Below are 17,067 nucleotides of genomic sequence, written 5' to 3' on the forward strand. Positions count from 1 at the left end.
TTTTACTGGTTGCAGAACTGGGGCGGTGCTTTATTTGAATATTTGATGCTGATTGATCCAGTTCCAGTAGTTGATTTAATCATACTAACGTAATGCACAATCCACAGATTTAGTCCAGAGCCTTTTATGTTTTATTATTCGCACCATAAAGAAGTTAAGGAAGTTGATAACATAACCTCTAAAACAAGCCTTATCTACCGCCAGTCGCCACTTTTTTATGACAACACTCTATGCCCTAACAGAGAAGTACTTTGTTAAATACTGATCGGCCCTTATGTTTCATTTATTTACATTTTAGGTTAGAAATTTGAATCAATTGACTAGCATGGATGATTTCGTCTCTTGCCCTTTTAACCCACAGCACCGTATGCTGAAAGCCAACTTACAGCACCACATCATTAAATGTATGAAAAACTATCCAGATTATGTGCCTTGCATCTACAATGCCATGCATAGATTCCCCACTAAGGAAAAAATGATTGAACACATTGCAACCTGCCCATCACAAAGACTGGCAATTAGCGAAAACACGCCACGAACTACGAATGTCGCAGTCGCAAAAAATCCACTACACGAAAGCAAAAAGTTTCATATGGATGAGGAAAACTGGGACGCTGAGTATATTTAAGGAGCATGAGTACCTTTAACGAAACTGTTTTAAGTTGTATATATACATTATTGATCTGATGGTTTGAATATTTTAATCGTGTTATAATCATTTAATTTTGTAATGTTTTTAAATTATAAAAGATGAAATATAGTTAAGTGCAGCCAACTGATTTTTTATTGTAAATTATTCCCCAACACTTAAGTTTGGTTGTCCAAACAATGGAGGCAGATTCGGTGAGGAAATGAAGAAAGTGGGGTTTCATTCAGGTGTAGAAACCTCGAATGGGATTAATGGGTTAATTTCCCTCATTGTTGGTAATAAATCGCAAAGGTCAGCTGGTGGGGAAGTTACCTTTTTAAGGTCACATCACCTGGCGCGCACGCGTCCTCCGCTAATCCGCTTTGACAGCTGTCAGCGGGAATGTGCGACGTGGTGCATCGCAGGTGTGAAAAATGACCCAAGAACACGTCTTGACGCTTAGAAACCTCCTTATTTTCGTCCCGGCGTAACTATGCATCACTGAACCAGTCAGTTTTCCCTCAAATTTCTTTTAGTTTTTGACATTATCGTTTGATCTGTGATAGTGTTGTTATTGTGATGTGTAGTGTTAGTTGATTCTTCCAACATGTTCCACGGCAAATTGCGGATACACACCTGCCGGGTGATCCTGCTGACGTCTCTGGTCTGGTTCTTGGTGGACGTCGTCATCCTTTCGTTCTACTCCGAGTGCTTGGGGAGCTCGTGCAAGAAGCAGCCCCAGAGCGCGGAGCTCAATTACTACGACGATTACGAGGCCAAGGATAAGATCGAGGGGGTCAGCCACAGGTGAGGGACGGACTTGAGGGGGCGTTGGCTCATTGAGGGGTTGCAGCAATGGGGTCCAAGCGACGTATAAACAGACGGATTTGAGGCGGTGGCGGCCGGCGCCGACCGTCCTTCCGGCACATGGGCTTCCAGGGGAGATGGGCAAAGCGGTGCATATTCCCCCAGAGCAGGAGGGACTCATGAAGGAGAAGTTTAAACTTAACCAGTTTAATCTTCTGGCGAGCGACATGATCTCGCTGAATCGGTCGTTGGCCGATGTCAGGCTTGAAGGGTAAGAGTGAAAATAGGCCCGTTTCTGTGCTCTATTCTTGTTTTATTTACGTGCCGGAAACACTTAGCTTTACGACTAAGACGGATTGGGTTATCTCGTGATAACTAATTTTATTATTAATTAAACTTAATACCTTAATAATCTGGGTTTCTATCTGTTGACTGGTTATTTACTTTTAATTTGTGTGTTGCTTTCCTTGTGCTGGAGAAAATTCGGCGCAAATTAAATAAAGAAATGAACTTTCACCTCCTATTTTAGTTATTGGTGGCAATACTAAATAATGAATTTCATATAAAATTTAGCACACTTTTGTAATAACAGAAAGTAGTTTTTAATACATAAATATTTTAATGTTTATACAGGGTGTCTCAAAATTGGCGAATTCCGAGTTCAGAGGATTGTAGAGAATCACTTCAGCAGTCCAAATTAAAAAAAAATAAGATTAAAATACACTGGTTTGAATTGCATTTTCTTTAAATGCAAGCTAAAAGTTTCAGTCTTTATTGCGTTTTAGGGTGTAAATGATTGTAGAGAATAAATTATGTAAAACAATTTTTTTTAAATTAGCTTTATTTTGGAGTAAAAAACGAAAATTTTGGATTTTTTTAAACCAAAATAAAGCTTATTTTTCGAGAAATTGTTTTACATTACTATTTTTCACAATCATCTTCACCATAAATAGCAATCAACAATGAAATTTTTTGCCAGAATTTGAAGAAAACTCAATCAAAATGCACCTGAAGTGCACCTTCAAACCAATTTGTGGGGAAGCCACAAATCTTTATTTTGTTTCTACATTTGAACAAGTGAAGTGATTTTCTACAACGTTCTGAACTCGCCAATTTTGAGACAGGCTGTATAAAATCCAGACACGTTGAAGCCGTGACTATTTAAAAAAAACCACTTTTTGCCAAAACTATTGATTAAAGTTTATTATTTTTTATTCGATTGGGCAAATTAAACAGATATTTTATAAAAAAGAAATGTGTATTTATGTGAAAAATAAAAGATGAATGTACAGTCGAACAAAATGAAAATGATGCCTCAATAAAACAGCCCCTGCTGTAGCTGTAAGCAGGCAGGGGCGTAAATTTTCATATTGTAAACTTGACGTAGTTTAAAGATAAATTTTAAATTTAATTCAGAATTAAACTAATTCGAATTAAATTGCCGCTTATTTTGCATTGACAAACGTCAACTTAATTAAATGAAATTGTAGAATTTTTTAATAAAGAATTTAACAAATTTTTCACAATTTAACAAGAAGCAATTCTTAAAGAAAATGATTAATTCTTAAAGAAAATGCTGCATTAAAATACAAATCATTGTTAGCTCAATATTTGTTTTATTATTTTTGTTATTTTTTTAATTAATTACTAATAATTTTTGTGCGAAATAGGTTTTTTCTATTTTAATTTGATCTTATATAAAATAACAAATGACTTAAATCATTGTTTGTTTGCGAAAAGAAGGTTTAATTCCACGTGTGCGTTTACCGCTTGTTGTTTAATTCTTTGAGCAGAAAGCGAAATTTAAATTACTTCAGAATTAAACTAATTCGAATTGCGTTGCTATTTATTTGACAAGTTAATCGAGAATTAAAATTTAGTTAAGTTTTCTATTAGTTTTGTAATTGTCATTAAAAACGAACCAAAATGATGTATTTAATTTAACCAGAAAAGAAAACGCAAAATTATTTGAAATTTTTTAGTTCTGCTACAAAATTTATTTTTTTGATAATTGTGATATTTTTAAATTAAATGAAAATGTTTGGTTTTTTATATAGTAAACAATTAAAGAAAAACCGTTTTTTAAAGAAAATTATATATTAAAAATATGAAATTGACAAAAGACAAGTTATTATTAATGTAATATTTTTTTGGTAAACAGATTTTCCAAAATTAAATAAAGTAACATAATTTTTGTATGAAATCGGCTTTCTTTATTTTAAACTTGATTTTATGTAAAACAATAATATGTATTTTAATTGATTTATAAAAATAATAACTTACCCATTTTTATTTTCTGAAATTTTTAAACTGCAATTATTCAGAACTAATTATTATTAAATAGTTCCGACTTATTTACGCTTATGTAGTAACAGTAGTAACAACTCAAACATTTTTTTTAGGTTTGACATCGAAACAAATTAAAGATAAACAGAAAAATTTGCAAAATTTTGTTGTTAAATTTTTCATTTAAGACAAATGTATATTTTCATTTAACTTGACGTTTGTCAATTCAAAATAAATGGTAACTTAGTAGGGTCGGCAGAGACTGGTTTATTGGGGCGTCATTTTCACATTGTTCGCCTGTACATAAAAATGTTTTCATTGAAGAAAATTAAATTTGGCACATTAGGTTCTCCTAGAAAGTGTTTTTAAATATTTTTTAACATTTCTAATGTTGATATAAAACAGTACAATAATTTTTTTGTGAATTCTATTCATATGATGCAATAAAATTCTTGTATCACGGATGTGAAGATCAGGAAACAGATTTTTATTAAACGAGATAGATTTTTAAATGTTTGCAGTAAAAATTCTAAGGTGGCATTTATTAAATATGTCGATTAACTGTTACGCAAATATGTATATGAGTAGTAGTAGGTTGATATTTGTTTAACCATATGGTCAGCGCTTGAAAGAAATGCTAAAAAATTCGCTTGAAATCTCCCGAAAGAGCAGTTATTTTATGTGGAACATCAGCAAGGCCGGCTTAAGAGATGTGCAATTCGTCCGGAAGTTGCAATTTCTTTTCGTCGACCTTGACAGGCTTTGAGCACTTTCACTCTTGTAATTTAGCTTGAATTTCATACTGAACTATGGAATACAAGTTGTATAATTTTCAATTTCAGATGTAAGGATAAGAAATACCCGAAACTGCTTCCGACGACTTCGATCGTCATTGTTTTCCATAATGAAGCATGGTCGACTTTATTGAGGACCGTTTGGAGTGTTATCAATCGGTCTCCACGGCCCTTACTCAAGGAAATTATTCTAGTGGATGATGCCAGCGAGAGAGGTAAATATCCACTTGTCTTGTCCTGCTATTTTCGTCGAAAGATTCCGGGATGATCTCAGCAGGAAAACCGCGATAGGAGATATACTTAGAACGGCAATTGTTACGAATAAATGGAAAAAAAGTGTTTTCGGTTAAAAAAATTATGGTTTTTGTTCGAGGAAATTGCATTTTTATGATGCAATTTCAGTATTTATGGCAAAGATCGCCACGCTCGATATATTTCATAATGGAGATGTGTGGGATTTATTTTTTTTTGTTAGAAATAACGTGTTATTGACTAGTTTTTCTTCAGAAGTTTTCTTACAAAATTATAATCGCGAATTTGTGTCGTTGATCGTCACAGTTTGATGGTTTTTAGTACTTTAGATGCGGCAGTTTAAGTTGTGCAAAAATGTAGATTTCACATACGATCACGATTTGACTAAAATGCATTCGGCTATTGTTTAGAAAATTGCCACAGTAAAGTGGCATTGAAAGTTTGCTTACTTTGTTTATTATCGTGCTAATCTTATTATTAATGCAATTACAACATTTTTCTTTTCATCACGGAAAAAGTTGCTCTCATTTTTAGAGGTTTTTCCAAGTGAAAAATACATTCTATAATAGGGGATGTTTTTATTATGTCTGTTTGTTAACACCTCTGAGCAAATTCTTGTAAGTGTAAGGAATTGTATTTACAAAACTTGGAAAGAGTAGCCGACTGTTTTATAGATAACGTTTATCACAAACTTTTTTGGGGATATTAATAAATTCAAACTTTGAACTTTCTTTAATAATTTTTTTTTCTACTGGGAAATTTACAAATCATGCTACAGAATTTTTTCAACAGGAACTATGGTTTTAAGGTCTGCTTTTAACCTTTAGCAACAAAATATTTTTTTTCTTTGAATTGGTGGGTTCTCTTCGCTTTTGTTGGGAGTGTTGTGTTTAACACAAAATTTTTTTCGTATACAGAAACTCTCAATTTGTGCTCTATTTCACTCCAAAAAATGCAAGTGCGCTGTTGCCATTTTCCACTAAGTATTGAAATGAGTTATTAGTTTAATTGTTTTTTTTTATCGTAAAATATTTTTGCACACTTGTACATATAATACACAGGACGTCTCGGTAGGAAGTGCAAATATTTTAACCATAGATTAAGCATCCATAATAAATTGATCTGTATTTTTTATTTCTTTTAAATGTTTTAATTATTTTTACCCTCCAAAAGTTACCACAAAAATTCGTATTGCTAAATAATATACAGGTTGTCCCAACAATCGGAAAAAGATTCATAACTTCTTTATTACTAGAGATGTTGAATTTTTCTTTTTTTTGGTTGTAACTGATAAATTATTGTATTGGTCAATTTTGTTTAGTTTTTTTTTGAGTCTTAAAAAACCAGTTTAAGGAAAAAAGTTCAAACTTAAATCTACAGTATCAATTATTTAGCATATTGGTAATAGAAACGTAGAAAAGATTGTTAAAAGTTGAATTACTTGCTTAAATGCTTAAATGAACACCTTTTTGGGTTTTACTTCTCAAAAATTATTAATTTTTTTATCTAAAAACATAAAGTTCTAAATGTCTAAAGTTAATAAGTAAAATGAAATTTGGCTTTAAAAGTTAATTTCATCAACAATTCATAACATTGTCGTTACTACAGTAAATCATACCCTAACCATAGCAACTCCACCACAGATCATTTCCTGGAATGTGAACGGAAATTAAAAAATTCACCATAAAAATAAAAATTTAGTTATTTTACTGTAATAAATGACGAATAATGGTAACATTAAAGTTATTGTTACATGAAAATTTCACTTTTCTACTATTGAAACAGTAGTTAATAATTTTTTTAATGTTTAAAGTTAAATATCTTTTGAGTAACCAAAACTGTTAATGTTTTTAGAGAGACAATTTAAAGGTCTCTTAGATGCAAAAATAAAAAGTATAATGTTCCATTTAAAATTTTTAAGTTAATCGTTTTTCAACAAACCTCTTCATTTTTTTTATCTTCTTGATTGCTGTATGTCAAAAAAATGTGCTTTAAGTTTGAACTTTTTTCTTTAAAATGGTGAAAATCCTGCTTTTCTAGAATTGCTAGTTTTTATGTGATAATTTTTTTGAGTATATTTTTGCTAAAAAAATCAAAATATTTCAAAAATTAAGCAAAATCACTTAATAATAATTTACTTAAAAACAGAAAAGCTACATCCAAAAATGCAAAAATATAGTGTTACATTTAAAAAACCATAAGTTTGTGTTGTAGCTAATGTCGAAAACGTCCTGTATACTTGAAAATAATTTTAAGTGGGTCTCGGAGTTAATAAGTATCTACGGTTTTTCTAATTGTTGGGACACTCTGTACTTAGCACTTAGGTTGGCATTGATATTACTAGAATTTGGAAGCCCCTTCAATTTAGAATTTTTGCTTTTTGTATTTTTTTTGCATAATCTACTGAGTTAAATAATAAAATGTGAAAACATCCACTCGATTTTTTATAAACCTTCAATGGTTAAAATCTTTGCACCAACTCGTGAGACACCCTGTAGATAAACGACATTATTGTTTTCTCGTATATTGCTTTGAACAAAAAATAACTAGAAAGTTTTAGAAACTTTTGTGGTTATCTTTGTTTTACAATTTGCTTAAACGTCATAAAAACGGGAAATGGTACATGAAAATGTACTTTTGACGTAAAACAATTTTATTGTTAATGTTTGAGTAACACCAACAAATATAAATTTTGGGAGCGATTTAGATTATTAAAATCTAAAACTGTCGGATTTAAATGTTGTGAATTTATTAAAGTTTAAATCTCTCGATCGCATGCGAAAAATTCAGTGACATTTTTAATATTCATTATTCATGGTTCGTACGATTATTATGTAAATTTATTGTGATATGTAAAAAACCCGTTGCATAACGTAAATATGCACAAATTGTTGTTGTTGAAATTTATCACAATTAGTTTAAAAAATGTTAAATTATCGGAAAATGATTGTCTCGTAAATAACCGTATAATGTACCCGATTCTTCGGTTACCACATGTTAGCAATACAGTTACCGTTTATTTCCAGAGCATTTAGGTCGAAAACTCGAAGAATACGTCCAGACTCTTCCCGTTCCCGTGATCGTTTTGCGCACACATAAACGTTCAGGATTGATCAGAGCCCGACTTTTAGGGGCGAAACACGTCAAAGGTCAAGTGATCACTTTTTTGGACGCTCATTGTGAATGCACGGAAGGATGGCTTGAGCCGCTTCTTGCACGCATCGTCCAAGATAGAAAAACCGTCGTTTGTCCGATAATCGACGTCATTTCGGACGAGACTTTCGAATATATCACGGCCTCGGACATGACCTGGGGCGGCTTTAATTGGAAACTGAATTTTAGATGGTGAGGAAAAACTTGATACAGTTGTGGCCGGTTATAACGAACTTACAAAACGCGTCACAATCGGCTCGTTATACCGAGGTTTGCTATAAGCGGTAAATTAAGAAAAGTATCGTTATTTATAATTTACATTTATATGAAGTAACACAAAATAATAATATCTGTTGTTAAAAATATTAATCCTTTCCGAAACAGTAATACAGACTGAACCAGATATATCCTGAAACAATTGGATTTTATTTTTTTTTAATGACAACCAACATTTTTGTTTTTGTAAAGGTACACACTTTTATCTTTCAGGTAATAGAAAAATATAAACAAAAAATGATTTTAAATATTAAAAACTAAATTAAATGAAATTAATAACGATATTGACAATTATACATAATGGGCTTAATATTTTTGTTCTTGGCTTATTTTATAAGCGGCAATTGTTTTTTTTTTTGTATTCGAAAATAACGAATAACGAATGAAAGTTTGTGTCACTTTCTTTGTTGGAAAATTATTACATAGACATTGAAAAGACATTGAACAATTTAGGCTTAAATGTATCAGTAGTTGTTAATGTTAATTGTAGTTTTGTAGATTTAACGAAGTATTTCATGATTTTTTCAGTGGAAAAATTCTAAACTAAAATTCACACACTTCACTAATTTATTGGTTTCTTGAGTCCAACATGTGTTCGCTATGATCCATTACTTATAATCTTTAATTACACAACTGTTTAATAAGATTTTGTAATTAAAATTTGATTTTTTTCACTTTTTATCCACTTTCAAATTCCAAAAATAAAAACTTTATACGACGAAAAAACGCAGAACCAAAGTCAAAGCTAGCATTTACCACCACATACTTTTAAAGTGATTCTCTAATGTAAGTAATTAATAGTATACACGCAAAATTGTTAAACTATTCATTAAATGTCAATTAAATGTGGAATTACGAAAGTTTCGTTACTGTTTTCGACATAGTTCAAAAGTTATCACCAGAGGACGTCTAGTTAATTTTATTTCGGAATAATTAGCATGAAAACACTTAATATGACAGCTATAAAATACACTTAATAATTTTTTATTGTTTTATTGTTGTTATTTTTATTTTTTTTGCTTTTTTTATTTTTTTATACTTACCATAAAGATAAAAATGTGTTTTATCTAAAAACAAATGACGTCAGACATGTCATTATGGTGTTAAGTTTTATCAGCTTTCTCTATACCTAAGTTTAACCGTTTTAGAGATATTTAAAAATTTTTAAATTTTTTTGGATTTGCATAAAACAAGCGGTAACTCTCTTAGTTTTACAGATTTCGAAATCATATTTAGAGAATTAAAAGGGAAAGGCTATATCTGTTCTTCAGTGTGTTCAAAATTGGAAAAAAGGTAATAAACTCAAAAATTTTGAAGTTAAGTTGGGACAACTTCAAGTATCCATAACTTAACTTTTTCAAATGGGATATCCCAATTTTTATTTTATTTGATGAAGGAGATTTTTTTTCTGCATCGATCTGTATTAGCATTCCCTATACCTGTTTGTGATAATTCTCAATTATGTTAGTTTTTATGACATTGCAGAAAATTTCTTACTAAACACTCTGGATATCTCAAAAAGTAGTAAAAGTTCGGATAAAACCAGTTGACTTATTTTGAATTTTTTGAGCACTATCATAAAATATTTGCACAACTATTGCAATTTTGTTTAAAAACACGTTTTTTTTTGTTCGTTAAAACCAGACGCCACTGTATGATGAATCGGTTGTGTAAGTCTATTATTTAGGTATCGAGTGCCGCAACGGGAGATGGAACGCCGCAACAATGACCGCACAGCCCCCTTGCGCACCCCCACGATGGCCGGGGGGCTCTTCTCCATCGACAAGGAGTATTTCTACGAGCTGGGTTCGTACGACGAAGGTATGGACATCTGGGGCGGCGAGAATCTCGAAATGAGTTTCAGGGTAATTTTTTACCACTTTTATTTTTGTTTTTGTCGTTTTTTTTTCATGCACACCCTGCGTCCGTCAAAAAGTGTCATAAAGTTTGAATAATGTCCAGGTTATTTTAAATGTGTTGCGCCGTAGGTTTGGCAATGTGGCGGTAAATTGGAGATCATTCCATGTTCCCACGTTGGACACGTCTTCAGAGACAAGAGTCCGTACACGTTTCCTGGGGGCGTGTCGAAGATTGTTCTACATAACGCCGCCAGAGTGGCCGAAGTGTGGATGGACGAATGGCGAGACTTCTACTACGCCATGAATCCAGGTTTGATTTTTGACAGCTGGGAACTGCCATCTAGCGACAAAATTTGCGTTACGCTGTGGGGATTTTGCAGAAAAAAACAATTGATTATGATGGGGGTTTAAGGCCTCTGTTGTTTTCACGTGTTTTGTTTTGCCCAAATAGTGCAGTATTGATGGAATTGCTTTGATTTTTTGATTGTAGACTAACTCGATTAATTCTTACAGGAATGTGATTTGCACAGGTTTTAACTCGATTACTCTCATTACAGACAAGTCATACGAACGAGCAGCGCGGGGATTTTTCGAATTAAATTTTGAATAAAAAAATAGTATATTAAAGTTTAAGTGAATATTTAGGTCTTTAAAACACTCGAAATAGAGCAAGTGTTTTAAAGACCAGTTATGCACGAATATTTTATGTTTTTTTATTGGTAACAACTCTACATATCATTTGCTCACCGCAGTAGTAGTTTTCTTACTCTCATGTAAAAGCTTTTAATTCAAAAGTCTGAGACAGAAAGAAGGTACAGTATTTCCTAAAAGGGACGATATGTTTTGGCAACTATATTTCAAACGATAGAAATGTCTCTAGCTATCATTAAAATATATGCTTCAACAACGTTGGTTAATACGCACAAAATTATAAAAATAATCAATTTAATTAAGTATTTAATTAATCTTCAAAAATGTGCTCTTCATTGGCCTCCAAGAAATTATGATTTGACACTTAGATTACTTTTTCTGGAGATGATTGAAGTCGTACTATGCCAACAAACTTCGGACTAGAAACTCTTTAAAATTAAACATTGAGTGCTTTCAGTAATGAAATTACACCTGATTTATTGCAAAAAGTTACCGAAAATTGTCCTTTTTTGTTTTGTCATACGAATATATAGGGTGTTCCGTTTTAATTGTTACAAAACAGGTGATAGAACATTCAATTTTAAAACAAAAATTTCCTATAAACATGTGTCGAAAAATACTTCGTACGGGAGCTACACCCCCTGAAAGGGGTGCTTGTTTCAGCGGATTTTTCTCAATATTTCAGAAACCATTTCAGATAAAATTACAAAATTTGGTACAGTCGGTAATTTATAAATGCAAAAATGCAAATTGTTCGCCTGAAGATGACAACGGCCGTTGCCGAAACGTTGCGAATAAGGTAGAATCACTTTTTCACGTTCTTTATTTTCATTAATAGTCACTACGTTACAAATAATTTAAAAAAGAGACGAATAAATTTAATTTAAAATTAATAAAATTGGGTGGTTAGAAGTAAAGGACGATATTATGTAACAGTAATAAAGAAAATAAATAAAATTGGGAAAATTTTCGTTTACAAGAGCTCCCTTCTACATAAGCTAGAAACTTAATTTTTTGTCATGATATTTTTTAATGAATGTAGATTCTGACTAATATAGCTTTAGCCTTGATAAAAGAAAATCGCAGTTTTCTTGTAATATCATGTCATGTTTGCGGAGTGAATAATGTTTTTTATAAAAAAAAATAATTGTTGAAGTGAAAACGCAAATAGTAAAACAGAATGTGTGCGATGAAGAAACGCAATTCCATTAAATTTACATCGTTTTACTAGTTTTGGATTTATAAGAAAATTATTAAATTTACTGAAGTAATAATTTCATAATTTTTCATTATTAATAATGGTAGCGGAATGGTGGAAAGTTGAAAGTTAAACGTACGTTTAACAGTCCGGTAATGATAATTATTTTTCTTCATAAATACTTGACCTACCAAATTATAGAGAATTACTCAAATACTCAACAAAAAATTACACTTGTAGCTTCATTATTAATGGAGTAAATACAGCACTACGAAATAATTTTATTTGATGCATTTTGGCTTAAGATTCGTCGTCCTACGTTGAAAAAACTTTCTAATGAGGAAGTCGATTTTCAGAAATAAGTCAAAAAAAGAAAAAAGGGCTACATTGTGAGTAGTTAAGAAGTTAATACAAAAGTAAATTCCACGCCATCTGTCGGTTTAGAAATACACTGAAACAAGTTCTCCTTTAGCCTTAAGGGTGCCTTAAGTAATAAAATCTAAACCAGTTCTTAGTAACTTTAACAAAAGAAGTTATCAGTTCTGGTTTTTTACTTCTCAATAATCCCGAAAAAAATTGAAAAATTGGTGAGGAAAACATGAGAACAGGGACAAATTAAATATTTTTGAAATTGAGTAATAGGTGGTAATTTATTTCGAAAAACCTTGCAGCTGCTGTCAGGTCGCAACCACAGACACCGCAACACGATTACATATTTTGGGCACAGGGTGTGCTACTAACTTTGTTAATTAATCAATGCAGCGTCACAAAACGTGGCCATTACTCGCTTCGCTGCGCTTTTAATATTAATAATAATTAGTTTGAGATTGTAATAATAACAATAAAAAACTGAGTATTCGGGTCTACTAATCGTTGCATGTTTCGGGTGCGAAGATATGGATGTGCGGAGGCACCTTGGAGATAGCCACGTGTTCCCACGTCGGACACGTGTTTCGCAAATCAACACCTTACTCGTTTCCGGGTGGAACGAGCCGAATTGTCAACCACAACAATGCACGTCTTGCTGAAGTTTGGCTCGACCAATGGAAGGATTTCTACTATAACATTAACCCAGGTTAACCCCCTTCATCGAGATAACCACATAATCTTTTTTCGTTTCGTTTTTTGTCTGTTACTAAACACTAACTCCTCGCTTGGTTTTACTGAAGCTTTATATGTTTAGGTTCTGTTGAGCAATTCCTGACATTGCACCGTTCCCGCCTTTTTGCATGATGTGCTCGTTCACACGTTTGTTTTTTTTTGTTTTGTTAATTACTTATTTTTCCAGTCATTGGTTGTGTTGTTTCTAATTAATTGTAAATTTAGGTGCGCGAAGTGTGCCGGTTGGAGACGTTTCCGCAAGGAGAGAGCTCAGAGAAAGACTGAAATGCAAGAGCTTCCGGTGGTACTTGGAAAACGTGTATCCAGAATCGCAGATGCCTTTGGAATATTATTACCTCGGAGATGTAAGTGCGAACGAAGCGAGGAGTGCTTCAAAAATAAAAAAAACAAAAAATCTGATAATATATTATTTTAACAATTATTAACTTTTACCTATTTTTTGGTCAAAGTTCAAGTGGCAAAGAGCTAATGTTAGATAAAGACAACGTTTCCAAGGCTAGTAAAAATTTATAATATATATTTTTTTATATAAGTGTGCATGTGACAAATGTAACATTTAATTGCCATTAAAAATAAATCAAGTTAGCCTTGTATCCCCAGAACAAATGTAAATAGATATTTGATAAACATCTGAGACGACATAATTTAAATACTTTTAAACATATACCAAATTTCAGTTATGATGCACAATTGTTATAATATTTAACTGTATCCATACATTTTAGTGATCCTGTATACACCTGAACCCTGAAACTAGCTAAAGGTACAAAGGTACGGGCTATTGCAGATAACATATAGTTGAAAATTAATTTTGCTGCTTCTTTTGCTAATTCTGCTCTTAAAATTAAATTCTGTTAAATGTAAAATTCTACTCTGCTTGTCAAATAAACGTACAGTCACGATAATAAAGAATGTCACCCTTATAAATTGTGACCAAAGAGTTTAAGAAATATGATGGACAAAACTTTTCATTTAAATTTTTAATTAAGAATACTCATTTTCCCAAAGAATGAATGAATGGTGGTAAGTAAAAAGATAATCTTCCTGTGTGCCCTTTATCTGTTGTAAAATTTTACCTGTGAACTAATAACGGGAGGGGTTTTACTGTAGTTGTTTATTTTTTAACATTTTTAAACAAACGTCAAGTTAATAGCGATTTAAATTTTAATTGCGATTAAAACTGAGATTTTTCGTTTGCATTTTTAAAAGTAACTAAGTAGTTTCTAAAACCATGCGAGTGATTGTATGGTGCTTTTGAATCACGCTGTATAACAATTACATCGAAACTTTTTTTTCTGAAAATTCATTGTTTACATTCATTGGTAATATCAAAAATTTGCTTTTTAATAATTAACTTTGCTCATTAGCTAACTAATGTTGAAAATAAATACAAAAGAATTTTTTCTTGTTCAGTTTTCTTCGTTTTTTCTTAAAGATTTATTTTTTTTGCTTTTGTTCTTGAGAAACTGGCATTGGTTTTTCTTTTTAGTTTTTAGTTCTTAAGTAATGTCCGAATTTATTTTTAATTTTGTTATTCAGACAGCGTTTCTATCGGACGGGACATAATTCTGTCAATTTTCATTTTCAAAGTGGGTTATCATTAAAAAAAAAATAGTAATAGTTGATTAATATCCATGAAGAACCAATGTTATTCATGACAGATATAGGTATTATGAATGATTTTTAATGAAAACAGGTAATACAGAAGAAGTATATGATAAAAATGAAAAATAGTGAGATTACCGACGGGACACAAAAAATTAGACTAAGTCATAATAATAACAAATAGTCTTTATTATGGACGAAGTTTAGACGAAGTTACTCCAACTTAACCCAAACAAAAAATATAGAAAAACAATATGAATGTGATAAACAAAATCAAAACAAGAAAAGAAAATGGGAATAAAAGAGGAAAGGAAATATTAACAGTAAAAAGAAAAATAATTGATTTTTATTAATATTTTATACAATGTTTGTCTGCTTACTTAAAAAGAAAAAGGTTTTAACTTCTTCTTTAACTGTTATAATAATTTTATTATAACACGAAAATTATAACAAAAGTAAGAAACAACTAACAATTATCAAAATCGAACACAGTTGTAAAATTGAATTTGAAGTACTTTTAACAATTATTTTTTTGTCGTAAGCTTTGGAAAAATAATTTTTGGATTGTATTTCTGTTACACTAGGCTTAGAAACTACTTAGAAACACAACTTCCAATTTGAAAGTTCTTAATTTTGCACACGTATAGAACTCTTTAGCATTATTAATTATTGTTTTCTTTGAACTAACTTTTTTCCAAACTAATCTTTTCACTGAACTCAAAAGTTAAAAGAAGCAAAGATTTTTCATAAAAATAAATCAGAAAAAAATGAAAGTTGATAATTAATATTTTCTATTAATTTTCCTTTGAGGTTAAGTTGAATAGCTTTAAGCTAGACTTCGTGTCCTCATTTGTTTATTATTGTTTAATTTTATTTGATTTAATAAAGACTCTTTATTATTATTGTAAATATGTATATTTTTTGTCAGATCCGCAATGTCGAAACGAAGAACTGCCTGGACACGATGGGCCGAAAATCGGGCGAGAATTTGGGCATGACGTACTGCCACAATTTGGGCGGTAATCAAGTTTTCGCCTACACCAAGCGCCAGCAGATCATGTCGGACGACAACTGCTTGGACGCTAGTAATAAAAAGGGGCCCGTCAAGTTGGTACGGTGTCACGGAATGGGTGGAAACCAGGCGTGGGCCTACGACGAAGTGGTACTACTTTTTCTGTGATTTTTACTGTGTGTTTTAATTTTTAATTGCAGGATAAGACCATCAAACATGTAAATACGGGCAGTTGCCTGCAACGGCCTGACCCTAGTGATATGAATCTTCCGTTGTTGAGGCCGTGCAATTACAGTCCGGGTCAGCAGTGGATAATGGAGAGTGATTTTAAATGGCAGGCTCGGAATCACCACGAGGACAGATAGGCCTGAAATAAAAGTGTTGGCAACGTTATTCCTGAAGACTAGTCAAGTCATGTTGCATTTAATTGAGTGAAAATGAAAATGATTATTTTTGTATGTTTTATTGTGTCAGTATTTATCAATTCGACATTCCAAAAGTTTGAAACTCAAGGCTAACGTTGCCAACTTCATTGTGATCGTTACACGATCGTAACTCTTCCTAATTTTTAAGACTTTGAGAATCTAAAAACGCATATTATACATCTGAACAAGTTGTTATAACTGCCATTTGTACATAGAGCTAAAACGTAGGGTGGAGAGCCCTTAATGAGTCGATATCTATCACAAATTAGGTTAGGTTTGTAAGAGGTGGACGATTTTGTTTTACAGGTCTAACAGGGTTGATTTGTACAACGAATGAATTGAATAAATACGACTTCCTTCTCTCGTAGTCTAGCTGATGGAATCAAATAGCATATCAGAATGTATAAAATATCAGTTGTTTTTTAGTTGTGGAGTGAATTTTATAGTGATTGCCATGACTCATGTTTATTGTACATCGATTGTTAATTTATTTCATAATTTTAAGAGAACTTGTAATTAGTAGCAGCTAATTCGCTCACGTTGTTAATTATTTTAGGCGACTCATACTTAAAGTGTACAATAAGTTTTAGGGATTAAGTTTGCCTCGTATACATATCCCACAATCAACTAAATCCTATTTCTTTAATGATCAAATTGTTGATACATACAACCAAAATTTTATAGGCGTAGGTGGTGGTGCAATCCATAGCTTGTATTACTCAAAAATTTATTAATAAATTATCTAAAAAAGAGAGAATTGTTTTATTTGCATTCTACTACGATACGAGATACAAAATAATAGAATTTTCCGAACCCAATCAAAATAGTATGTTTTGAAAATTATTAATATGAATTTTTTTAATAAAGTTCAGGATAAAATTTTTGCATGATGCTTATGTATGAACTATTGAGAACTTAATGCTCTTATCTGTCTGTATGTTTCTTGTTTTGTTTGCTATGCGTTAAATTACAACCATTTTTTTAAATCGGTTATGGAAC

At 31.7% G+C, this 17,067-nt stretch overlaps 1 protein-coding gene across 2 annotated transcripts; it reads left to right on the forward strand.

Annotated features, from left to right (window-relative positions):
- The first annotated feature begins 1,021 nt into the window (after window positions 1–1,021).
- On the forward strand, window positions 1,022–16,825 carry Pgant5 (Polypeptide N-Acetylgalactosaminyltransferase 5). Of its 2 annotated transcripts, none has more exons than XM_008198315.3 (9): window positions 1,022–1,435; window positions 1,482–1,706; window positions 4,564–4,730; window positions 7,794–8,112; window positions 9,884–10,061; window positions 12,799–12,979; window positions 13,231–13,370; window positions 15,560–15,793; window positions 15,844–16,825. In XM_008198315.3, the coding sequence occupies exons 1-9, from the start codon at window positions 1,236–1,238 to the stop codon at window positions 16,006–16,008; spliced, it is 1,809 nt and encodes a 602-aa protein (XP_008196537.1). In that variant the 5' UTR covers window positions 1,022–1,235; the 3' UTR covers window positions 16,009–16,825. The 2 variants fall into 2 exon arrangements, with proteins under 2 accessions (XP_008196537.1, XP_973543.1); XM_968450.5 differs by lacking the exon at window positions 12,799–12,979 and adding an exon at window positions 10,185–10,365 and having other exon boundaries at window positions 1,025–1,435.
- Window positions 16,826–17,067: the final 242 nt, after the last annotated feature.

Source organism: Tribolium castaneum, chromosome 6 (genome assembly GCF_031307605.1).
Source record: "Tribolium castaneum strain GA2 chromosome 6, icTriCast1.1, whole genome shotgun sequence".
Taxonomy (NCBI): Eukaryota; Metazoa; Arthropoda; class Insecta; order Coleoptera; family Tenebrionidae; genus Tribolium; species Tribolium castaneum.